Here is a 27,873-nt window from a genome sequence, read left to right as displayed (position 1 = left end):
ATCAAAAGTAGCAGATCTACAAGCTAGAAAGGTGGCGTGAAGCGACGCGTTTTGAACTTGTAGATCTGCTACTTTTGATGCTTTTGAATTTGAAATCCTGAAAAGTAACAGTCTTGGACATTATGAGGCGCTCTTTTCTAAACGCAATTTGTATTCTGCGTTTTTTTCCTTCCTTCTATCCAGGTGCTCCGTTAATTTGCACGCAATTTGCCCTGTAATTTTATGTACCGGAATATATACGAATGGAAGAAGAAAAAAAGAAGCTTAATGGCACCTGAAGTGGAAGCGAAACAGTTTTGGGAGAGAGGAGGAAAATATTCAGTCATTTTTTTTTCTATACATTTTTATCCCACGATTTTTTAACCCCTATTTTTTACACCCAGTGCCAATTGTCTATGTAATCCTGGGCACTACCTTCCCTCTGCCAACCTAGGGAGGCCAGGGCCGAGCTCATGCCTCCTTCAATGCATGAGAGCCAACTGACCTTCTTATCACCTGACAGGGGAGAGTTTCCCTGGTTGGACGTAGCGCGTGGAAGGAACACGTTATTCCAACCAGTTCCTTTCCCCTCCATCAGGCGCCCCGGCTGGCCAGGGGGAGGCAGTATAGTGACCAGGATTACTACATGTTTTTGTGAGGGTACCTACCCTAGGAGACACGGGGAGAACATGCAAACTCCACACAGAGAGGCCCTTTCGCCAACCCCAGGGTATGGGCACTGATGACGCGGAGGAGAGAACACGCCCCCAGCGCCCACAGCGTCGCCTGCGGGAATTGAACCCAGGACCTTCTAGCTGTGAGGCGACAGCGCTACCGACTGCGCCACCGTGCCCCCCGAAAATATTCAGTCATTACAATTTTACAATTGTAGGCATTTAGCAGAGGCTCTTATCCAGAACGCCTTGAAGAGTGTGAGATCAGATTAAATGGCTCGAACCCCATGCAGTCAACAAACCCACAGCAGAGTAAATGCATCACGTAAACAGAGTGAAAATAAATCAATTTAGACGCTTCAGAGAAACTAGGATTGTCAGGTAAACATCAAACCTTAGCATCTGTCTATTATAGTGGTCTCTGTGTGTGTGTGTGTGTGTGTGTGTGTGTGTGTGTGTGTGTGTGTGTGTGTGTGTGTGTGTGTGTGTGTGTGTGTGTGTGTGTGTGTGTGTGTGTGTGTGTGTGTGTGTGTGTGTGGGTTTGTTTTAGTGCAGTCAGTGGGTCTCAAAGTGGTCCTTGAGGGGGTCCCCAGCGAAATGTATTTTAACCACTTTATCCATTTATATACGTTGGCAATTTGAAAATGGCAGATCTACAAGCTCACAGCGTGTCACGCTGTGAGCTTGTAGATCTGCCATTTTAGAAATAAAAATAAATAAAACGTTTGAGAACCACTGCTATACTGTAGATGAGAACGGAACGGACAGTAGAAGCTGCAACTGTGGATCATCTAAGCTATTATTCAGTCCATTACTTTTTCCAATAAATTGAATAATCGGAAGCGTGAATTCTAAATATTCTTTTGATCAACGAAATCGATTAACCACCTCAAGCCCTATTTTATGCTTTGTATGGGAAAATAACCGACCTTCAATCTCACACTGTGATCTTGTAGATCTGTTATTTATTTATTTTTTTGGAAACCTTTTGCCTACAACGACCTGCCCAAATTAGGGGTCAAATGATCGATTATGGATTATTTTCTTTGTTCGACTAACGATCAACGTTGGGGTAGACGTTTGTTGCACGTACCTCTGGTTTTGTACGGGAGTAGATGGTCCATTTGAGGTCCGAGGTCTCCGTTTTGGTGTTCATCAGAACCTCTGTGAAGAGAAGACACAAAGATCCAACTTAATGCATGGAAAATGTAGGGAAAAAAAAAACTGCACATTCAGCTTTGCGCAGCACAAACCACAGACACATTTATCATGGAGCTTAGAGACGCAAATTCTATATTCAAATCTCTTTGCAAAGGTTTTTAAGAAACAAAAGTAAACAGTACGTGTATTACATTACATAGCTTATGTATCTTTCTTCAGATTGCAAACACACAGTTTGCTGCGTTGCAACATTTAGTCCCAGTCGTACTATAAATAAAATAATAAGTACAAAGCCCTAAAACCCTCGACTAAATGGAATTAGGCATTTGTTGACTTTAAATCAACAAATCTATAAAATTGTGCTTTGCAGAATTCAATCATGCAGAGAAGCAGCCCTTTCAGGATATGAGAAACTGAACATAATGCTGATTTGATTTCACAATAGCTACTACTGTAGCTATCAGTGGTGGAAAAAGTACTACATTGTTTTACTTAAGTAAAAGTATCAATACTGCAATGTAGAAATACTCTGTTACAAGCAAAAGTCTGGAATGAAAAATGTACTTGAGTAAAAGTACTAAAGTATTGGTCAAAAATCAAATGTACTTAAAAAATTGCCGATTTACTTGTAGATCTGCTATTTTCAAATGGCCGAAATGTACAGTATATAGGGTTGAAGTGGTTACTATATGTTTATTAATAATAATCAAAATCTACAAAGTAACTTGTAACTTAAGTTTTCAAATCATTGTAGTGGATTACAAGTACAATATTTGCCTTTGAGATATAGTGAAGTAGAAGTAGAAGTACTGAAAATTGGAAATACTCCAGTAAAGTAAAATTACCTCAAACTTGTACTTAAGTACAGTACTTGAGTAAATGTACTTAGTCACTTTACCACACTGATGAACATAATGCTGATTTGATTTCACAATAGCTACTAGCTAATTGAATGAAACTTATTGACTTAGAGGCTTATATTTAGATTTAAACAGGAATAGGAGCATAAAAAAACATCTAAGCTAATCAACTAACAAAGTCTTGGTCGGGTGAGCTAAACCGACCGACGAGTAATGGATTAGCTAATCGAGCATGAGGAGGAGACAGCCTCTACTCGATGCAAAAACAATGTCTTTTTGTCAGGTATTGTTCTAGCGAAGCGTCCGCTGACACGCCAACAAACATTGTGTTTGCACTGTTTATTATTATCATTCCTTCTTGTGTGTAATTAATGAAGGTACGATTTGAATGGAGGTGGACATTTTGTAGGAGTTTTTTTTACACAGGCACCACCAAAGCGTGAAATCCCCTCGCAAGACAGACCAGACTGTTGAGCTGTGATTACAAATGAATTGATTTCTTTTTCTTTCTGTGTTAGCTTTGTGGAGCCTGGGCTGTGGGCCAAACTAGCCCACCACACCCTCTTCTTGACCAAAGCACGCACGCACGCACGCACGCACGCACGCACGCACGCACGCACGCACGCACGCACGCACACACACACACACACACACACACACACACACACACACACACACACACACACACACACACACACACACACACACACACACACACACACACACACACACACACACACACACACACACACACACACACACACAAGTTAAAGAGTCAAAAATGATTTCTTGCCCTGTGAAATATATCACTGCTGCTCCCCACACTCTCTGCATGCATTCTTATACATGTATGGTGTTTAACACTGAGTGAACAGATGAGGGTTTCAATCATATCAGAAAACTGTCCACCCAACCACTTAAGCCCTATATAAACATATAACAACAAAGTTCGGGAATGTGTGTTTGGAGGATAATTTCTCTGTTGTGTAACAATGCTTTTTAAGCAATAACTTTCTTACTTTTGGCAAGCCTGTTTATTTGCCTTTTAAATGGAGCCCCATTCGTAAAGAACATGCATTTATTTGTGGGTTGTGCCCATGAAATCTCGGCCAATGCAAAAAAGCTTATTCTGCTGTTAATGTTGACTGTACTGTATGGGGCACAACAATAAGAATCAATTTACCAAACACAAATTCCTGAACTTTTTGTTTAATGTTTACCTCATTGTATGACGAATAGCAAAACCAGCAGATCTACAAGCTCACAACGTATCACAACGCGACAGGTAGTGAGCTTGTAGATCTGCTAGTTTGGCTATTTCTTTGCCACTGACACGCCCCACCAAAATAGGCAGGCTGCAGGTTCAAAGTGGTGTTTTAAAGAGTCCTGCTCCTCCCTTAAGCTACATCACCTGCTGGAGCTGTGTGTGTGTGCATGGGGCTCTGCTAGTCCTGCTTCTACGGTACACACACACACACACACACACACACACACACACACACACACACACACACACACACACACACACACACACACACACACACACACACACACACACACACACACACACACACACACACACACACACACACACACACACACACACACACACACACACATGGGATTTGATATATGTAGGTAGCCTTTGTGTAGTGATCAAGGTACAGGCTTGTGTGTGTGCGTGTGCGTGTGCGTGTGTGTGTGTGTGTGTGTGTGTGTGTGTGTGTGCGCATGCACATGCACATGCACATGCACATGCACATGCACATGCACATGCACATGCACATGCACATGCTTGTGCGTGTGTGTGTGTATGTGTGTGCGTGTGAGCGCCCGGCACGGATGTTGGAGTGGAGCACATCCCCAAATGTGCCCTTGAATTTGCACCCGTGACAACCTTCCAGAAGGCTGTGTGGTTAATTTTGGCATCCCCCGGCCCCCTACACACATGTTGCCCACCTGCACCCCACTCCATCTCCTCTGACAGCCTACCCCGGCATCAGCACTTACAGTAGAGCTTCTCAAAGTGTGGTCCGGGGACCCCCAGGGGTCCCCAGCTGAACTATTGATAGTTAGGAACCAAAAATGGATCCTTACAGGTCTGGAACCACTGACAGTATTACCGTCTGAAATGGCAGAGACTGTCGTTAACATTGCCTTGGAAACAGAACGAATAAAATCAATATTGTGGGTCAAATAATAGATTTTTTGTGTCTTTACTTCATAATTACACAAATTTATTATCCAATGGTTTCACAAATCATCTTTATCAATCCACGATGAGTAGAGCATAAGTAGTTAGCCAGCTGACCCGGCCGGATCGAAATATTATTGTCTAGCGGAACTGTTACATGAGAACAACATGTACCGAACACACTGTCTCCCAACACCCCATCCCTGGGGAGGTCATGCTGTACAGACCACCCCGTCCCTGGGGAGGTCATACTTTGTACCGTGGCTATTCCCAGAGGTTCTGGGTTCTTTTATACCCAGACACGCCAAGGCAGAGGCCACAGTCCATGATGAAGAACACACACAGACACTTAAAGTCTGATTTTTATACTACTTCGTACGATGGTGTTGCACAGCCAAAAAATGGACGATCTATATTATAAGTTCACAGTGCGTGGCGGAAGCGACGTTTGGAGAGCTTATAGATTGGCTATTTTCGGTGTCATACGACGGGGTATAAATTAGGTATTGGAAAAATAGAAAAAGAAGGAGGGACATGTCCTCAAGTAAGCCTTCCTGAGCTATTGTGGCCCATAGGGCAGGAGCTTATAGATCCTGTTTCTGTAGCATGAGGCGGCTTGACATAAAAGTACAGTGATCCTCCTGGACATGATTTACAAGTACATTCCCCATGATGTACAAGTACACCCCCCCCCCCCCCCCCTGGACATGACGCTAGTATGATACAGGGTCTTCCCCGCCAAATCCAATACTTGATGCCGAGTGCCAAGCAAAATTGGGTATTTCTATAGTCTTTGGTTAAATGGTAAATAAATGGTAAATGGTGCATTTATATAGTGCTTTACATAGATTGTGCATTACATTCACCCATTCACACACACATTCAGACACCGATGGCGGAGGAAACCATGAAAGGCACCAACCTGCTCATCGGGAGCAATTAGGGGTTCAGCGCCTTGCTCAAGGACACTTCGACACTAACTCTGGGGGAGCCCGGGATCGAACTGGGAACCTCACGGTTCCCATCCGGCCGCTCTACCCCTGAGCCACTGCCACCCAGGAAGGAACCATTGGGTATTTCCATAGTCTTTGGTTATGACCAAGCCCCCAGAACCCAGTGGTTTCATTGAAGCCAAATGGACATGCTGGCCATTTCAGGTATTGCAGGTGTGGCCAATGTATATGTACGAGCCCATGGTGCTCCAGTGTCAGTCACTGAGGACCCAAATAGGCCGTGCCCATCACATTTTCCAATACGTTTCCAACCCGGAAGAAGGGTTCAATTAGGCCCATGCGCTGGGTGAGCAACTCAATACAAGTGGATGGGAGGCGATATCCGGTGCCCTCTCTATTATTTTTAACTCTATGGTTATGACCAGTTTGTGCAATAACTAACATTTTGGATACCTTGACTTGTTTATTTGTCTCAAAACGGTGAAAACAGCCTTCATGATTTTGGGGGGATAAACAAACACTGACCTCATGAACAGGAGATACACAATTAAGTGCAATATCACGTATAAACCGATAAGCCATGCGGCTGGTCAGTTGAAACACTTTTCTTTTTAATCAGTTTGATTCTTTGTGTAGAAGTTGTACTGCAACTTTGAGGCTTTGTAAGGCAGCATATACTAAGCCTCTTATAAAATCAGCACACGCACTGCGTCCGACCAAAAGGAACCCAAACAAAACACAATTATCTCCACTTTGAGTTAAACGAAAAAGCAAGAAGCAATAAGCAATAAGCACAGAGGAGAACTAAATAACTAACAAACAAAACAAAACCAAAACAAACCTCCCCGGTCGGTGTAACACCTGTATCTCAAAAACCCACCACCGTGATGAGACCATGTCTCTCTGTCTCTCTCTCTCGCCAGTGGTGGAAGAAGTACTCAGATATTTGACTTAAGTAAAAGTAGCAATAATATAAAAATACTCTTGTTACAAGTAAAAGTTCTGTGTTCAAACTGTACTTTAGTAAAGTACCAAAAGTAAAAGTACTGAAATGTTTGAAAATAGCAGATCTACAAGCCCACAACGTGTCGCAATGCGACGCGTTGTGAGCTTGTAGATCGGCTATTTTCAAATAGCCTAGGTATAAAATAGGGCTAAAGTGGTTAATGTCTGTTTTATAATATCATAATTTCTCTCTGCAAAGTAACTAATGTTTTCAAATAATTGTAGTGGAGTAAAAGTACAATATTTTCCTCTGAGATGTAGTGGAGTAGAAGTAAAAGTACTGAAAACTGGAAATACTAGTAAAGTAAAAAAAATACCTCAAAATTGTACTTAAAGGTAGGGTAAGTGATATTTTTTGGTTAAAACACTATATTCTGATAGTAATCATTGCTATAGAGTGTTTTTTCAGTAACAGATGTCTCCCTGTCTCTCCAGCTCTTTAATAAAAAAAATACATTTTCCGGTAGGTGTCAAAATCTCAGCCAATCAGGAGAAAGTACCCATTTTCAAGCTTAATTTGTATAGTGTTCCAGTTCCAATTTTGTCTGCTCATTTCTTAGTGTCATCACTTCCAATTTCACTTGTTTAATCTGTATCCTGATTGAGTTCTCTGTCCTGGTTGGATAAAATTGGAAATGAAACTGAAACTGAAACGAAAATGCATTTTCTGTTTAATAAAGAGGTGGAGAGACAAGGAGACTCCTGTTACTGAACAAACACTCTATAGCAATGAGTACCATCAGAATATAGAGCTATTTAACTTATTTTAACCAAAGCAAATCACTTACCCTACCTTTAAGTAAAGCACTTGAGTAAATGTACTTAGCTACTTTCCACCTCTCTCTCTCTCTCTCTCTCTCTCTCTTTCTCTCTCTGTGTCACACCTGCTTGTGTCGCCACTGAGGCCGAAACGGAAAGAACCCCCCCCCCCCCCTCCCCAAGATAGCTGCCGGCAAATGTTGTGTTTATACAGCGTGTGTGAGTGTGTGTGTGTGTGTGTACACGCTTTCATCCCACCCCTATCATTATGTTTTATGAGGCAGGATACACACACGAGGTTGAAGTTTTTTTTTTTTTCCTCCAGCCTGCCGTATAGAGCCCGTGTACAGTACAGTACCATTATGTGTACAGTACCATTATGGTACATGCACGGCCTTGTCTTTCAGACGTTAAGCCCGTTTTAAAAAGGAAGCCGGGGAGCCGTTTCCCCTGCCTTTGATACCACCGAAGGGAGGCCACCCACCCACCCGGGGGAAGTATACTAAGTACATTGACTCAAGTACTGTACTTAACAAACAGATTTTAGGTTACCGTACTTTTACTTTGAGTATTTGGATGCTTTATATACTTCTACTCCGCTACATCTCAGAGGCAAATATTGTTAGCCTCTTAAACTCAAAGGGATAGTTCACCCCCAAAATGACTTTTTTTCTATCGATTAGTCTCCCCATGGAGACTTGAATTCATGGATATTTTTTTTGTTTTTTGTCTCATTCCTAAGACAATAATTTGATGACCGGCAGCGGTTCCGGTAGGAGACACAAAGAGTCTCCTTTGTGTCTCCTACAGGAACCGCTGCCTACCGGTCCGCTGGTCATCAAATTATTGGCTTAAACAAAAAAATATCCATTGTCTCACCCCCCTTTTTCTTTTTCTTTTTATGAAATATTTGGGAAATTTGAGTAAGATTTTGGTTCTGTAAGTAGATTTAGATCCAAATACTTTCATAATTTTACCCAAGTAAAATGAATGAAGGCCTTTTTTACTTGCAACAGAGTACGTTTGAGTATTTTATTTTGGGTAAAACAAAATCTCAGTATTTCTTCCACCAGTTGAGAGAGAGAGAGAGACCACCCACCGGTGGAAAATTGCAGACATACAGCTCCAGCTATAAGGGAGGCAGGTGACTGGAGGAACAGAAGCCATAATCAAGGCTAAATCAAAGTTTCCAACAATTATATAATGATTGTGTTTGAAACACCTTGGGAAGCTGAGCAGCGTCTGGGCTCAAAGGCCTGTGCTTGGCTTCGTCCCAAACAGTAGGCTTTACAAATATAGGCTCTGCTGGAGCTGTGTTCCTGCAATGCTGGCACTGTCCTAATTGAACAAGCAGTGCAACAACATTGAGGTTAGGGAGGAGATAAAGGAAAAGTTTGTGTAAAAAGTTTGTTAGCAGTGGTGGAAAAAAGCACTCAAAATCTTTACGTAAGTAAAAGCATCAATACGGCAATGTAGAAAACAAGTAAAAGTCTGGAATTCAAAATCTACTTGAATAAAAGTACAAAAGTATTGGTATCAAAATGTACTTAAAAGTACCAAAAATAGAAAGTACGCATCGCGACGCATTGTGAGCTTTCTTTGCCTATGTTCAAATGGCCAACATTTATATAGGGCTGGTAATATACGTTTTGTAATAATAATCAAAATGTACAAAGTAACTAGTAACTAAAGTTTTCAAATAATTGTAGTGGATTAAAAGTACAATATTGCCTCTGAAATGTAGTGGAGTAGAAGCAAAAGTACAGAAAATTGGAAATACTCTACTAAAGTAAAATTACCTCAAAATTGTACTCAAGTGCAGTACTTGAGTAAATGTACTTAGTTACTTTACACTACTGTTTGTTAGTATATAATATTACTTTCCACTCGATCGTATACAGCATCCCATCAACTCCAAGACACAATGAAGCTATTCATTCAATCTAATTGGCCAATAATCATGTACACATGGCTATGACTTTATTGAGCATTACTTTTATTGTTGTTGTGGTATGTTGATGTTGCTATTGCTGCCATAGTACAAGGTATGTTGGTATACTTTTCTCAGCATATTACTTTGGCTTTATTATTACCGTTGTTATATTGATGTTGCACAGTATTGCAGACCTTATAGGGCACTTAGGGGACAAATAAAACTTCTTGATTCAGTTTTAAGTTAAGTGAGAAAAAAGTTGAGAGAAGCTGAACACATGTCCCCAGCTAACTCGAGAAAATGACCTTCTTGATTCTTGATCATTATCGACATAATTTGTGAGTGTGACGTTGTTTTAATGGCTAGAATCTAGAACACACCTCAGTTAATTTAACTCTGATGTGTGAACTCTCTGAGTTATAAATGGATCAATGAACACTGAAGATTGTGCTCTCTGTGCAGGGCTTTCAGGCACACTGGTTAATACCCGTTTGGATTGATGAAAACCAGGAGAAGAATATTGATTTGATATTGAAAAAAAAGAAGAAAAAAAAAAGAATTGTTCTGCACTGTGGGCACAGGTGCTATCAATGTATGTATAATACACCCAATAGTATTTAGAAAGCCCAAATATATGATTTTAACAAATACAGATGCTCTTTCTTTTAAACTGATATACAAACTATGGAATGGATACCCAACAGAATAATACGAAATAATTGGATGGCCATTCTTGCTCTATATAAGTGACTCGATTATAAATATGTCTAGACATTGAATCATAAACCTATGAGTGTTATTTTGAGAGGACTTATTATTCTAGAGGTGATAATATTCAGCTGCCACCAGTCTGTCACCCAAAGCCCCCCACACCACATCATCTCTGCTCTTCAGCCCGCCCACCCAATGTGTCACTATCCACTATCTATCGCCCCGGCAACAAGTGTCACCACCGAGGACGAGGGTCCTTCCCTTCAGCGAGGTGGGCTGAATCTATGGTGGCTGTCCAGAAAACCGTTACTTGTTACTACTATGTAACTTTCCTCTTCTACCCTGGATTTGAACCCGGTTTACTTCAGCAAGTGCTGACATTTTTGAGCGGTGTAGCCGCTCCTATAAGTGGGGTTGGGAATTCGTCTTTCCCTGTACTGTGATTGGCTGACTCTATTCACACCCTTTTCGCCGTACCGTGATTGGCTGACTCTATTCAGACCCTTTGCTTTGATTGGCTAGCGAGACGCATGATGAAATAATAACCTATAAGTAGCACCACGCACTTCAAAAAAATAATCTTTTAAAAAAAGTGAGCTTCCATCACTGTGATGACCACTGTTGTTTCTAAATAACACCGCTCACTTCACACTGGGTGTGATTTTTTACCATTGAGCTAATAGAGCCTGCCTGCCTTGCTCAGGGGATAAATTGAATCTTGACCTGATGGTAAAAACGTTGTCAGATCCTGTGTCTAGGTGAGACATGACCTTTGACACCGTCTAAATGTCTCAATAGAAGAGCAGGGAGACAAAATACAACCACCCCAATTGTATACGTTAGATTGTATTATCATACTCTACCATACAGATTGTACAAGTTATATACCATACAGATTGTACAAGTTATATTGTATTGCAGATTGGACACAATTACGTTTTATTCATTAAAACTTTCAAGGTTTTTTTCAATGGCAAAAATTGCCGATCTACAATCTCACAACGCGGCTTGTAGATCGGCTATTTTTGCTACTTTCGTGTGACACTGTAGTACGGACGAAGTAGGGCATTAATTTACGGAAAAGAAAGAAAAAAGTTGAAATATGGAGATACAAGCCCGACAGTGACACCTACCTTACCTATTCATTATTCTATGTGTGGGCCATGGTGATATTTAAACCTTTAGACACTGCATTGTAGGCTAGACAACGTCATGCCATGACTTGTGTCTCTGGCGGCTCCCATGTTACTTTTTATTTCAACAGAAATATGGTCATATTCATACCATGCTGTAGAACCAGATAAAATGTCAGGAAGGTATGAAAAATAGATATACCACCCAGGCTACCACCGTGTGTTCAGAGGTGGCGGAAGAAGCTGCAAATTAGCTTCATATTCTTTACTCAAGTATAAAAGTACATACTGTTAAATGTACTTATTCACAGTGGTGGAAAGTAACTAAGTACATTTACTTAAGTACTGTACTCCAATTTCCAATACAGTTACTTCTACTCCACTACATCTCAGAGGCAAATATTGTACTTTTACTCCACTACTTTTTTTGACAACTTGTTGTTTGACAACTTTAGTTACTTGTTACTTTGCAGATATAAATTATTACATTATAAAAGATACATTTACCACTTTAGCCCTATTTTATACCTAGGCTATTTTCAAACATTCTAGCACTTTTACTTTAGGTACTTTAAGTATATTTTGATAAAAATACTTTTGTACTTTTATTCAAGTAGTATTTGGAACACCAGGCCTTTTATTGTAGCGGAGTATTTCTACATCGTGGTATTGCTACTTAAGTAAAATATCTTGAGTACTTCTTCCACCACTGCTTATTCACAATAAGAATAATGCAATAAGTTTTGTCATGAGCGTGACATGAGATTTATTGAGCTCTCCTCTCTGAGAGCAACAACAACTTGACTGCATCCAGCTAGAAAGAAGAAATGCTTTGATAATCGTCACGGCAACAACAGCTGCCTGGGTTCACTAATCACTGCTCTCTCTCTCTCCCATATTGTTGGTGTGAGGCATTACATATTAAGGCAAGGCGCTGGCGTCTAGGTGCACAGCAGGCAGAGAATCCTCCTGGGCTGAATGTACAAATCGTCTCTGTGGAAACCTCTTGATCAAACCTGATTCATATTCAAAAGTAGCAAAAGTAGCAGATAAACAAGCTCAAAACATTAGTTTTATATATTCTTTTTACATTTCTCTATATATCAATGAATCAACGCGGAAAATAATAAATAAATAGTCTTTTGTTTATCAACTAAATGGATTAATGGTCCAATTAGCCACATAAGCCATACTTTATACTCGTACAATTTGTGTTGTGGAAAAAATAAAAAAATAAATTGATCATCACCTGCCTGAATGGAAGCGGTCAAAAGCGATTAAAAAAACAAGTTTTATCAGCTGATCATTTCCCTAGAGTAGTCTGATTGAAACCTTTATTTCAGGGAAATCTGTTCTGAAAATGTAAGGAGTAGATAGCATAGAATACATGAGTCAAAAGTAAACAGTGAAAGAAATAGGCTTCTCAGATAAAACAACAGACGCATATAAAACCATAGGGTACTTAAGTACAGTAACTAAGTAGTTGTACACATTACTTCACGGTCTCTGATTGTACTGCTGAACAATGTAAAGTCCTTTGTGTCCACACTGGCACATTAACTGTATTCCTGTGGTCAGCCTTATCACTTATGTAATGTGTACCAAACGTGTACAGTATTGCCTCAATCGACTTCACACTCGATAAATAAAACGTCCCGTGATTGTGATATAATGGCTTTGGAGGGATATAATGTATTATTTGGGGAGGAGTGAGTGTTACTGGTAAACGCTTTCATGTGAATGAGAAGCATTTACAGTAAGCAGTGAGTGTGCCAGTAGAGTTGAAGCCTACAGTGAATTGTGTGCACCTTCTATTTGTGTGTGTGTTTGACGCGGAGTTGAGTGAGTCTCTGTGAGGTAGCGAGATTAAGGCCGGGGCCTTCCTCTGTGTTCCTGTCCTTCCTTCCTTCCTGTCTCCTCTGGGCTAGCGGGGAGCCCAGAGCCAAGGGGTCAGCCCTGCCAAACAGACACATCACTCAACTATACCCACCCTGCCGAAGCCAGAGAGAGAGAGAGGCCCCTGGCTGGAAGAAATACTATGTCTATCTGATCCACGCAAAACAAGCCAAAAGCCGCCCAAAGCGAGACCCACACTACCACCCTACTGAAGCCAAGGGCCCACTACCACCCTACTGAAGCCAAGGACCCACTACCACCCTACTGAAGCCAAGGACCCACTACCACCCTACTGAAGCCAGTGGCCCACTGAGGCCCGGTGTTGCCAACTCTCGTGAGAGAAATAAGCCAACCCACCTCCAAAAACAAGCCAAATGTTGCGAGAGAAATAAGACAAATATCACCTCGAATAACAAGCCAAAAAAAGTCCGATAATATGGCCATATATATTCCTAATAAAAACATATTAGATGCATATATCATTCTAATTACTATGCAGTTCTATAATAATATATGTTTTGGTTATTTATTATAACATTACACACCAGCCAGCTGCTTAATAAGTAGAGACACCAGACCGATTCTGTCACTCCAAGTGATTCACACTCCTCCCCAAACCTATGGGGAATTATAGAATACACATCAAAGAAATGTTGGCTTAAGAAGTCAATGTGTTTATAAAACAAGCCCAAAAAAACCTGCAACCCGCGACTCGTAATTTTTCCGCAACTCTGGAAAGAAAACCAAGCCAAGTCGCTGTACATAAGCAGACTTGGCAACACTACTGAGGCCTGGTCTGTTTGGAGGTACTCCAAAATTTAAACATGTTGCACAAAATCATAACTTGCACTTTTGAGTCATTACATTATATTAAAAAAATAATAATAAAAAAGTTTACAAAATATAGAAAGTGGCAGATCTACAAGCTCAGAACTGTAAACAAAACAAAACAAAGAAATGTTTGCTGTGCGAGTGTTGATGGCCCCTTTGATCACAGCCTGCCAACACTGCTGCTCTGTGCTGAAATGTGGGTTTTGCAAGTTCCACAATGGATCAAAACAAACCAACAACAGACCACACCACACAACTTGTCCTCGCTGTGCGGTCGCACTCGCTGCCGAGACACCATGTGAGAAGGAAGGGACAAATAAATAACCACTTCATGGGACATGATAATTGTTGGGAAATCACGCATAAGTCACAGTTATCCTATGATTATTGGATAGAGAGACATCCAATAATCATGCTGTCTGACACAGACATACTGCACATACAAATGAAGCTGCAACCTTTAAAATTTAGTTTTGGGGGAAAATGCTGCTAATTGTCCCAAGAGCGACTGCAAAAGATTGCTGCTATTTGTTTCAAAAAGCTTTATACCCTAACCCTTGCCAACATGTGTATACAACGATGCAATGTGACATATAGCTCTGTTTAACATAATGCTGTACCACCTCCAACTGTACATACCATGTTTTTTTTGTTGGCCCCATTTAGACCGGGAACGCATCTGTGTCATTTTTTTATTTCTTTGGCTATTCAAAAATAGCAGATATACAAGCTCATATATATTTTAAAGCGAACTATGTAACTCAAATGTTTGCTTCTGGGGGTCCCTGGAACAAAATATTTTGAGATGGGGGTCCGCGGCCAAGTACATATCATTTTGGAGGTCCTTGACATGAAAAAGTTTGAGAACCAATGATTATAGCAACACGTTTTAAAAAAAAAACTGTTAGGATTTAGAAGATTTAGAAGACATTTGTAGAATCCCCAGAAGCAAAGATTTTTAAATAGCTAAAGAAATTTAGCTATTGACACCTTTTTGACACTAGCTTTGGCAATGTAAACGCATGTTTCCTCACGCCAATAAAAGCTCCTTTGAATTGAATTGAATTGAGAAGGAAGGGACAAATAACGCCTTCATAGCACATGTTAATTATTGGGATATCAGGCATAAGTCACTGTTATCCTATGATTATTGGATAGACAGAGACACCAGCTAACCCCCCTCTGTAGGAGCTTGTCTGGTGGGGGGGGACCAGTGTTGTCCAATGTAAAACCCGCGCCACTTCCCGACTTGCCTACGTCATTTAGAATACGACTCAAATAGGAGGCTGGTCAGACTGATAAGCGAAGTCAGAGAAAAAAATCCGCCGAACGTAGTGAATCAGGCTGGATCCCAGGCCAGGTTTCTGCTCCTAATCCTCTAGAAATGGGTCACATCCTGCTCCAGTAGTGGCAACAGAGCAACACAAAACCCTGATGTGCATCTCTAAAGGCAGGGGGGGGGGGGTAGGGGTAGTGGGGGGTAAAGGTGTCAAACCATCGACGCCTTGGTGTTATGTCCCTCCTGGGTCTCTCTGTTTCACTCCCTTTTCTTCTATCTATTTGTTACATCCTGTCATGGAATACCTAGCATTCATATGCTTATGAAAAGAACCCTCCCTGGCAGGTAATTTGTTTTCCAACCAACTTTGTTTGCCTTGCCTTAGTTACAGCCTGGAAGGTTCACTACAACGTTCCTCCATCCGATCCACCTCCTCCACCACCACCACCTGATCAAGGATAATGCTTTAATGTGCAGAGGAAGCGATGGGGTTTCCACTTCACACACAAAAAGAGGGCCTCGGCGCGCCGTGCCATGCCATGCCGGGCTGTGTTAATCCATTAAGACCGGGAACGCGTCTGTGTCATTTTAAGATTTCTTTGGCTATTCAGAAATAGCAGATATACAAGCTCATAGCACGGCACCGAGTGAGCTTGCAGTTCTGCTATTTTTGCAAAATCTTGAAAATGTGTGCAAATCTTTGACATATTTGGAGACGGGGGTCCGCAGCCAAATACATATAATTTTGGGGGTCCTTGACATGGAAAAGTTGGAGCACCACTGATATAGCAACACACTGTTAGGTACATTTTTAGATATATATTTGGCCGCGGACCCCCATCTCAAAATATGTTGTTTTTCAAAAAATAGCAGATCTACAAGCTCATAGCGTGGCACTCGGTGCCACGCTATGAGCTTGTATATCTGCTGTTTTTTAAATAGCCCAAAGAAATCTAAAATGACACGGATACGTTCCCCGATTGAATGGGATAAGTCAACTTGTGTTGTTGTTTGGCCCCGTTTGGCCACTATAGCAGCGAGGCCCGCGGTGCCACCATTCCTCTCTCTGCCTGGCATAAAGAATGCCTCTGAAATGTGTTCCTTTGCTTGTTTGTTGTGTGTGACACCGGCAGCATCGCATTTCATTCTTTATGCTGTCTGGAACTTGGAAGCTATCGCTGTGCGCACCGGCCAACTACCAGAGACCAGAGTCCACACCGTGCAATATTAATCAAGCTAACACAGTGTAATAAATAGAGCAGTGGTCCCCAAACTTTTTGTTTTCTCCTTCTCTGAGAGTGTTCAAAACCAATCTAACTAATGTAACCAATGTAACTTTAATATTGTTGCTGTTGGCCAGAAACCTCTCATCTCCATATTGTAACCGTTTGTATTTTTTCGTAAATTAACCCCCTACTTGATCATACTACAGCGTCAGCAGATCTACAAGCTCGAAACGCAGCGTGAGGCGATGCGTTTTGAGCTTGTAGATCTGCTACTTTTCCCATTTTCGAATTTGAATCCTGAAAAGTCACAGTTTTTTTTACATATGAGGTTTCCACCCGACCAGAGACGATATCAGACAAAATGCTTAGCGACACATTTTGAATTTGGTCACTTCTCTCTAGTCCCCCAACCCTAATTAAAACAAGACAACACGAGTGCTTTGGCTGATCTCCAATCAAGTCATTAGGAGTGAACATCTGCCAAATTACATGATATTATTATTATTATATTATATATCGTTCAGCCTTCAGTCCATTTGGTTACATTTGCATGCTTCTCTGTGTTGCAAATGGATACATTAGCATTGAATGTTAATTATGTCAGGAGACAGAGCCCCACTCTGGTTTATGAAAGCAAAAAGCTCACCAATTTACATGTTATGAAACTAAGGGCATAGAATGACATAACGGATACAACTCAATAGCATTTTCTCCTTTTATTTTATTTTTTTAGTCCAGTATTCTGGCGTTGAGTTGAAGCCGGTGAATATATAATTTAATCACGCCTGAAAGAAAAGAAAGGCTCAGATATAATGAAACTTTGATAGAAGATGAGGCAGCCCTTTCATATCACCGCCCACATGTAATGAGTCTCTGACAATCACCTTAGCCAGTGAATAATGGTTGAATAGGACCTGCAATTCTGAGCAGGAGGAGACACTCGTGGCCTTTACACACGATACAAACAATATTCAGATAGTGTTATGAGTCTAATATATACATATAACGCTGTTGTCGGGCAGAAAGCTCCTATAGCTACCACCACGGTACCAGGTTGTGGCTTCGAATCCACCGTGGTGCATCCCGCTTTGTCGGGGCGTCTACGCGAACACAAATTGGCCCGTGTTCTGGGGAGGGAAGCCGGGCGAGGAGGAGGGTGATATTGGACATTTCATGTATTCCTACGGGGCTGGGGGGGGGGGGGGGGGAGGGTGGGCGGCACCTGTCAGCGGGGAGTGTTGGGCGGGAGGAGTAGAACGAAGGCTGTACGTTCTACCCGTGGGGGCTCCTCACTGGCAGGTGAGTCAGTAGGATACAACAGCAGTGACAACACAGAAACGTGTGTGTGGGGAGGAATTAATTGGCATAATGACTAAATTGGGGAGAAAAAGAGGGTAAAAAATGATTGGCTACACCTAAAAATTAGAAAAAATAAAAAATATCTCCATATTCTAACTTTTTGTGTTTTTTCCTAAATTAACGCCCTACTCCAAGGACCCCCTAGATGAGAGAGAGATGAAGCAGGGACCCCCCTCTATATTCAGGCATGCAAACAGCCCCGAGGTGAAAAAAGGTGACAACATGTTGTTTTCTTTCGGGTCAGGTGTCACATAATTGCCCTATTTGGGTTCAAAAAGGTGACTGTAGCTGAAAAGTGACACTTTTGCATGTCTGTATATTATATAAAATTGTGTTTCAGATTAAACCTTTTTTGTTTACTGGGCTAAAGTCCTCCTCAGAAAAGGGATGTTAGGGTTCAAGTGGTTAAGGTAAAACAAATAATCATATCACACACAAAGATTTGGCGGACCCCCTGTAGTAACTCTGAGGACCCCCTAGGGGTCCCGGACCCCCTGTTGAAGACCCCTGCCCTACTCGATCATACGACAGCGTCACACAAGATCATCAAAAGCAGCAGATCTACAAGCTCGAAACGCAGCGCTTTGAGCTTGTAGATCTGCTACTTTTGCTATTTTAGAAGTTGAATCCTGAAAAGCAACAAGAAACCTCCACATTTCAGTGTTTTGCTGTTTTTGCGTAAGTTAAAGCCTTACACACTTTTGTGCAACCGTGTCGCATGAAAGTAGCAAAAACGGCTAATCTAGAAACTTGTGATGAGTTGTGCGCTTAACTTGTAGATCGGCAATTTTTGCTTTTTAGCTTTTTCATTTGAGCTAAAAAACATAATTTTACACTTTGGCTATTCAAAAATAGCATATCTACAAGCTCATAGCGCGGCACTCGGTGCCGCGCTATGAGCTTGTAGATCTGCTATTTTTGAAAAATCGTGAAAATGTGTGCAAATCTTTGAATATATATTGTTTAAAGCGACCATTTTTAACTCTATTCTTTGCTTCTGGGGGTCCCTGGAACAACATATTTTGAGATGGGGGTCCGCGGCCAAATACAGTTAAGTTTGGGGGTCCTTCACATGGAAAAGTTTGAGCACCACTGATATAGAAACTTTTTTTTCAGAATACTGTTGGGATTTAGAAGACATTAGTAAGAATCGGCCTCAGGTCTTAATGGGTTAAGTGAAAGTCAATGTGATTACCGTAATTCAGTCTGTGGATTGTTACTTATAAGCATTTAATCAATGGAAAGTATTACTATGAGCTTGTGTGACATTGGGCCCATCGGAGCCATTTCCTGAGAAGTAAACGGTATTGGACATACAAGGTTTCCCCCTCCAAAGTGACAAGATATATATATACTATATAACTATTGTGCCAGATGAGAAATGATGCGGGAAAAATAATCTCCTTGGAATAATATGACCCTCAACACTGTGGTGGGCGGAATATTGCAAAGGAGAAAAAAATGACAATCTGCTGATATCCATATTAGTTTGCATCATAAAGTGTGTGTGTGTGCGTGTGCGTGTGCGTGTGCGTGTGTGCGTGCGTGTGTGTGTGTGTGTGCTCGTGGTGAACAGCAAGGAATGTTAGCAGATATTTTACATAATACAATCTTCAGAGGAGAAAAGCAGCACAACAACAAGCCTTCTTAATACATTAAGACTGGGAGCGCATACTGTGTCATTTTAAAAAGTATTGTTTTATACTTTGGGCTATTCAAAAATAGCAGATCTACAAGCTCACACAAGCTTTTAGATCTGCTATTTTTGAAAAATGTCGAAAATGTGTGCAAATCTTTGAGTATACTTTTTTAAGTAAAATATTTGCTTCTGGGGGTCCCTGGAACTAAATATTTTGGCCAAATTCATATCATTTTGGGGGGTCCTTGACATGAAAACGTTTCAGAACCACTGATATTATAGCAACATAAGTAAAAAAAAAAAAACTGTCGGATTTAGACGACATTTGTAGAATCGGCCAAATTTTCACGATTTTTCATAAATAGCAGATCTACAAGCTCATAGAGCGGCACTCGGTGCCGCGCTAAGAGCTTGTAGATCTGCTATTTTTGAATAGCCAAAGAAATCTTAAAATGACACAGATGCGTTCCCGGTCTTAATGGGTTAAGTTCCTCCTCACCACGGTGTATTCCGGGACGAAGAGAGAGAGAAAAACCTACTAATCATTTGGAATGCGATTGAAGAAGAAGCAAGAAGTCTTATTTGGGGAACATTCAATCTGAAAGAATTAGGCTAATTAGCGTCGTTATCTGATGTGTTGTGGTTGTTTTTGTCACCAAACTGAACAGCAGCCGCCGGCGGCGTTTTAAAAATTAAGAACCCTACGGGGATCCAGCCGCAAGGCGCCGCGAATGCGACCGCGCTCTTAAACAACTTTATAAAGCCCCTACAAACTTTGTTGTGCGATGAATAGTGAATGCATTGCATTGCGAAGCGTTGTGAGCTCGTAGAGCTTCTATTTTCACTATTTAGAGAAAAAAAAATATATATATGTATCGTCTCTGGTGGAAACCTCATTATTATGTCCAACTTGTTTAGGATTCCAATTCATAAGTGGCAAAAGTATCAGATCTACAAGCTCAAAATGCGTCGCTTCGTGCCGCGTTTGGAGCTTGCAGATCTGCTACTTTTGATGCTTTTGTGTGACGCTGTAGTATGATCAAGTAGGGCGTTAATTTACAACAACCAAAAAAAAGCTAGAATATGGAGATAAGAGGTTTTCTGCATGACAGCAGCGATGTATAAATATCACCTATAAAGACTAAAGACCAAAATAGGAGACGCCAGGTTGTGTAAGTGGGTAAAGGCTTTCAAAAGGTGGGAATGCGGCCAAACATATTTTTTTCAGATAAGCTCCAGACATTAAGTGTGTTTTTTATCAGCTGACCAACGCTGTTCAGTAAGCCAGGCGGTTTCCCACAACAACAAACACAGATATAGAGAACCAGGAATTGAAACAACCTGTTGATATTTGAGCGCTGACCACTGCCAGAAGCACTCCCTCCTTCTTTGTTCCCTATTTGTTGTCCTAATTGTTAGAAACCAAAGTGTAAATATATGTGTGTGGCCGGTGGTTATGTACGGAGTCACCAGGACGGCAATTAAAATCAGCTGAGCTGTCCACAAAACGCCCTCCGGGGCGGGCAGCTACTGTTCCCACTCAGAAAAAGGCTTGGTGTGAAGTGAACACAGCATTAAACTGGACTGAATAGTTGGAACACAGAGGCAGCAGCTATTAGACAGTGCTGTACGTTCCTCTCTCTTCCAGGGGTTGACAGTAACTAAGCACATTTACTTGAGAACTGTACTTAAGTATATTTTTTGGGTACCGGTACTTCACTTGAATATATTTGTGGATACTTTTGACTTTCACTCCACTACATTTCAAAGACAAATATTGTACATTTGACTCCACTGCATTTCTAGGACAGGAAAATGTACATTATGAATTATCAACTCAACCCCTATTTCAAATTATTGATACATTTGGAAAGTTTCGGGAAAATCCGAAATGTTACATAGCAATGTATTGATATTAAAATCGAACGTGTACTTTGGGCACACCGAGGCAGCACTCTCAGACGGAGCTCACCATCCTTCTGTCTCTCTTTTCAAACACTAACTAAACTCCATTAAAACATGGTCAGCCCTCCTATACTGTGAGAGAAAGCCCACCCTCTGTGAATTACATACACAAAGTCTGAAAGAAAGAAGAAGCTGAAAACCAGACGCAAAGACAGAAAGAGCCACATGGGCCAGATCTTTATAGTTGTCATCTGCCATCTGGTCTGGCTGCATGTTAACTGGGGCTTCACAATGACAGAGCTGTCACACCAATATGTGGCTTTATTGTCCTTTTGTAAAAATAAATGTGTTCTCCATTGATTCCCAATGGATGATGATGTGTGTCCCTGTCTAGGTCTCTGGTCCAACAGGGGATTCTTGGGGAACTCGCTGGTTCAGCTATTTATTAAAACTGTCTGGGTTTGGATTTGAATGTCTCTTAAGGCAGTGGTTCTCAAACTTTTTCATGTCAAGGACCCCTAAGTTGATATGTATTTTGGTCGCGGACGCCCCCATCCGAAAAAGTTTTGTGCCAGGGAGAAGATTTATGTAAAAAAAATAAAAAATAATAATCATTCAAAATTGTGGGATATTAACCCATTAAGACCTGAGGCGATTCTTTAAAAAAAATCTAAATCATAACAGTTTTTGGAAAAAACAATAAAAAAATATGTTCAAGATTTTTCAAACATAGCAGATCTACAAGCTCATAGCGCGCTATGAGCTTGTATATCTGCTATTTTTGAATAGCCAAAGACATCTAAAGTGACACATATGCGTTCCAGGTATCAATGGATTAAAAAAAAAAAAAAAAAAAAATGTAGATGTAGATGTACAAGCTCGCAGCACGGCACGAAGTGACACGCTGTGAGCTTGTAGATCTCCTATTTTTTCAATAGCCAACGTATAAATGGATATAAAGTGGTTGAAATGATTGTGAACACATTTTGCTGGGGACCCCCTGGAACCCCCCAAAGGACCCCAGTGGGATCCCCAGACCCCACTTTGAGAACCACTGCCTTAAGAGATAAAGAGAAGATTGATACTCTATGGGGGGGGGGGGGGGCCGGTGGTCCTCCCCTACCAAAGTTGTAGATTAATTATTAGTGGGAACTATTAATTATTAGTGACATCTGTGGACAGTCTCATTCCTAGCTCCTTATGGTCCAATTTATACTTTGCGTTGCCTGTCGGGAATAGCTGATCTACAAGCTCACAATGCGTCGCATTGAGACGCGTCATAACTGTATATATATTGATATTTCATATTTTGTATCGTTGTTTTGTTGCACTAGTTATTTGTCCAATTGTTTTGAGTGTTTAATATTTAATGGAAATAAGCCTTTGGCTTTTTGGTGTCTCATCCCCATTTGGACGTTTTCATTTCTCATTGTACTTCAATAAAATATTCAATAAATAAAACAATTTTTTTTCCCCCCGCTTGTATACTGTATTTCACCGGGCACGCTGACTGGCAAACAATTAAGTATAAAACCAGGTTTTACTCTACTCTGGTTTTCAAAAGGGCTGGAAGGAAGGGAAAAGGTAACACGCTTTAAATTATGCTTCGAATCCTAGAGCCTAGAAAAAGTTAAGTCTTTGTATAACTCAGGTAGCGGTGAAAACAAAAGCATTGGAGACAGTATAATGTAGTGTAGAGAGTGGATTCTTCCACTGCTGTTCCTCCACCATAAAAAAATAATACTACTAAAGGAGAAAAAGACAAGGCCTGAACAATAACAGGATACGAGGGACCTTGTTTTATTGTAACATTCAAAGAGTGATGGAAAACACATGCATCCACATTGCAGTGCACACACGGATATTATGTGTGCGGTGGTGGAAGAAGCACTGAGATCCGTTTTACTTAACCATTTAAACCCCAGCATCTGTATTGCGGGGAAGGTTTTCGCAGGAAAATAGCAGATCGACAAGCTCACAACCTGTCGCAGCGCACACATGTTCACATTGAGAACTGAAAATACACTAGCATAGAGCCCTGAGGGACTTGCTCAACCATATAGTTTAAGTGGTTAAAGACATAGTAGGCTATGTACAGTATCTATGCCCTGTGTTCACATAACAAAACCTTTTCTTTACCAATCATTTCCCTCTTGAGTAAGTGTGGTGGTGTTTACCTATAGCCTGGAATGGTTCGCTCCGTTCGGCAAATTGTTTATTTCTCACTTGAGAGGCAAATCAGCCGAACTGGAGCGAATCAGTCTGGATTCCAGGCTAGTGTTTACCTGCAGAAACACATCACCCTGTTGCTGTATTCTGCAGTTCTCACTGATTGTTTCTGGTAGACGGGGATGTTTATGGGGGCAACCAAAACAATCAGTTGAAAACACGTACATGCAGTGAGAGCGAGGGCAATGTGTTTCTGCACGTAAACACCACCACCACACTACTCCAAGTTCAGTAAAAGTACCTCGAAATCGCACTTAAGCACAGTACTTCTGTGGTTTTCAAACTTTTTCATGTCAAGGACCCCCAAAAATGATATGTATTTGGCTGCGGACCCCCCATCGCACAAACATTTCGTGCCAGGGATATTTCAAAAATAGCAGATCTACAAGCTCATAGCGCAGCACTCTGTGCCACGCTATGAGCTTGTAGATCTGCTATTTTTGAATAGCCCAAAGTATAAAATATGGTTAAAGTGGTTAAAATTATTGTGACGCTATATTAACTTATTTTGATGGGAACTCCCTGGGACCCCCCCCCCCCCCCCCCCCAAAGGCCCCCTGAGGGTCCCCGGACGCCACTTAGAGAGCCAATGCAGTACCAATGCAGTTCCACCACTCCACACACTGTATGTGCATAACAAAGCCAGCCAGTAGAACTGTCCCTTCCATCACCCTGTTATCCAAACACTCTGTACTTTACCACAAATCTTTTAGTAAGCATAAGAATAATGGTCTCTGTCGGGCGGAAACCTCATATGTCCAAAACGGTATTTTTTTCAAAAAGCATCAAAAAGTAGCAGAGCTTGTAGATCTGCTACTTTTGTGTGACGCTATAGTATGATCTAGGGTGTTGATTTAAGAAAAAAAACTAAAAGTTTACAATATGGAAAAAGGAGGTTTGTTCTGCCCGACAACAACGATATACATCTCCTTAGGAAAACATTTTTGGAAGAGGCGAACACACACACGCACGCACACACGCACGCACACAACCACACATGGGGCGCGCACGCACGCGCGCACACACACACACACACACACACACAGAGGGCACGCACACACACGCACACACACACAGGGCACGCACACACACACACACACACACTGGTACAAAACAAGTTTCAGTGACTAATGTATGGTGGGAGGTGGACAGCTTGGGGGACAGAGTACACTCTAGAAACCATCTGAGCAGCTTCTCTGCCACTTCTGAGCCGTTAGGATAAAAGTCATCTCTCTACACAAACAACATTTTGATTGTTTTTTTTTGTTGTTGTTCTTTCGTTTTGTTTTTTAAACCAAATGGGTTTCCACAGATTCGGATGAAAGGGCTCAGTCTCTCTCTTTCATAAACCAACAATGATACTTTGTTTAATTCCTACTTCATTTGTTTAATTCAGGTTTGTTTGTAATCAAATAACGGATTCAGTGATGTATCATCCGAGAAGGTCTTACTTTTCTTTTTCCCGTTTCTGTTATTATTATTCTTCCGTCTTATTTATTCTGTTGTGGCTGTTTTTAGTTGTGCTATGGATGGATGGACCTCACCTGGGCGTGAAATAAACTAATTTAAATGCTTAATTTTAACCCATTCAGTCCGGGGACGCATCTGTGTCATTTTCGACGTCTTTGGGCTATTCAAAAATAGCAGATCTACAAGCTCATAGCGCGGCACCGAGTGCCGCGCTATGAGCTTGTAGATCTGCTATTGTAAAACAGTTGTAAAAAAAAAAAATTCCAGGGACCCCCCCTCCATAAGCTTTGAGTTACAAATGCTCGCTTTAAAAGAATATATATTCAAAGATTTCCACACATTTTCACGATTTTTCTAAAAATATTTTTGAATAGCCCAAAGAAATCTAAAATGACACGAGATGCGTTCCCCGGACTGAATGGGTTAAAGCGATGATGAACTTTAGGTAGAGAGCCTTGGATACAGCTAACGGGGCGCTACAGTCTATAATACACGAGAAAACCGGAAGTAGTGATTCATTTGGCTCGTTTACTTTGCTGAAAGTGTGATTCTGAGACCTGCTCCGCCATATGATGATGACTCACTAGAATCACTAGCAGGCCTGGGCGTCATCTATGTTTTATATTCACGCCGCTGACATTTCGCCAGCGTATACGACGCTATGTGTAATAAAGAATAAGGAGGGGGAAAAGGACCCGATCTGATGGTGCCAGAAGTAAATGAAACATGTATGACATTGTCTTAGGGGCCCGGTGGTCTGTGGGTCCCCAAGAGGTCCTTGATGGTCCTTGTTAAAATAGCATCAAAATGACATCGCCTATTTGAAAACAGCTGATCTACAAGCTCACAACGCGGTCGACGTGTTGTGAGCTTGTGGATCTGCTATTTTCAAAACACAGTGAACATTTGAACACAAATCCAGTATATTTTCAGATGGGGGTCTGCAGCCAAATATATTATTAATTTAGGGGTCCGTGACATGAAAAAGGTTTGGGGAACCAGACTGGTCTAGTAGTCTATAATGCTGTGTGTCTAATATGTAATTAGCCTACTTGCACAAGTCTCGCTGCTGGGTTTAAACACTTATTTCACACTTGTTCATTCTATAATAATGAATATTAACGCCTTTCTGCCACAGATTCAGCACATCTCCTTGGGGGGGCGATGACACCTGTTGCCACGGCGATACGATGATGTCACCATGTGACTAATAAACTGCTAAAATAAGTCATCTCAAAGATAAAGTTAGGCTAGCCATTCCCAACCTGTCGCGTATATGTGAGGGATATTGCAAGTTAGATTTTCAATCGGGCCCTGATCCAGAAATGAAACTTTAAAAAAAAAAAACACTTAAGTTAGGCTACAACGTGTCAATATTGTCATGATTCCATGTCTAGACAAATTTTAACTGATTAGCCAGGAGACGCACGTAGACCAGGAATAACCAGAGGACAATAAAAAACAAGGCAGCCAAATGGCGTGCATTTGTTTGTTTTTAATGATCAATCAATCGATTGTGTCAACGCTTTTGAGATTTTGAATCGGGCCCTCATCCAGAGAAGGAACTTTCTTTTAAAACCACTTAAGTTAGGCTACAATGTGTCAATATTTTCATGATTCCATGTCTAGACATATTTTAACTGATTAGCCAGGAGACACACGTAGACCAGGAATGACCAGACGACAATAGTATTTATTTTCTCCCTCCAAATTAATCCACCTGCCTAAGTTTGCAAATACGACCTCCTCCACCTCGACACACAGCATCTCTGTATCAGTTTAATTAAAACAGGAGTGTGTGTGTTATTTTTGACGGTATTTGATCATAATAATACCTTCCGGATCTCTAAATAATACCCTGTTATCATAATACCTTGAGCCAAGCCTAATAACCACCTCCAGTTTCCTAGATAACAGTGCTCAAAAGCGATAGATAAATATGATGGACATTGGACAATATGATGGACTTATGATAATACCCAGGCTGTAACAATCCCCAAAGTTCCACCGAAAGTTCAAACGTCGCTTTAAGCAATTTCGAGGTATCTCTCCGCCTGACTGGGTTCTGAAAACTTGCGCCGGGTTTTGGCCATCGTTCTGTGATATATCACCTCACTTTGCCAGCATTTTATGGTCTCAATTTATTGCAAGGATCAAATCGAAAAACGGAAGCTTGACAGATTCATCGATTGTGGAAAATAAACCTTAGTTATAGCCTAGCTCCTGTGCACAGCCTGGGTTTGTCCTCCTAGACCGTATCTAGGGGCTAAAGGAATGGATTAATAGTGAAGTATTTCTATTTCGGGATGGATATTCACTTTGATGAGCTCTCTTCAGCCATTCATGCTATGGGTGACTTTGCGAAAAGGCCATTTGAACGGCTAAAATGATGCTCCACAGTCACTGCGGCTCAAGTCGAGGACACGTCACCCCGACATGTCCCTTCCACAGCCAAAATTAACCAAGCAACATGTGTTATGCCGTCACATCGACTAGGTCTAGGTGTGATGCTTTAATCCCAGAAAACATCCGGAGTGTTCAGAAAACATACCAAGTGTTCCTTTAACTCTGAGAGCGTAAAGAAACGCAAAACAATGGTGAAGTGGTCCTTTAGATAGCATGTTATTTAGACAGATGCCAGGTTCAATCGTTGACCTGGCATCCTATAGTTTGTATA

General features: G+C 41.2%; 1 protein-coding gene across 1 annotated transcript in view; it reads right to left on the bottom strand.

The window, feature by feature from the left end:
- Window positions 1-27,873, bottom strand: part of LOC308090563 (ephrin type-B receptor 4a-like) — a 99,454-nt gene that overhangs the window by 55,736 nt on the left and 15,845 nt on the right. The window contains 1 exon segment of the mRNA XM_080435787.1: window positions 1,747-1,817. Coding sequence (XP_080291913.1) covers window positions 1,747-1,817 — 71 coding nt within the window.

This window comes from Gymnoscopelus braueri, assembly GCF_963280865.1.
Source record: "Gymnoscopelus braueri genome assembly, chromosome: 8".
Taxonomy (NCBI): domain Eukaryota; kingdom Metazoa; phylum Chordata; class Actinopteri; order Myctophiformes; family Myctophidae; genus Gymnoscopelus; species Gymnoscopelus braueri.
This window is presented reverse-complemented; position numbering and strand designations above follow the sequence as displayed.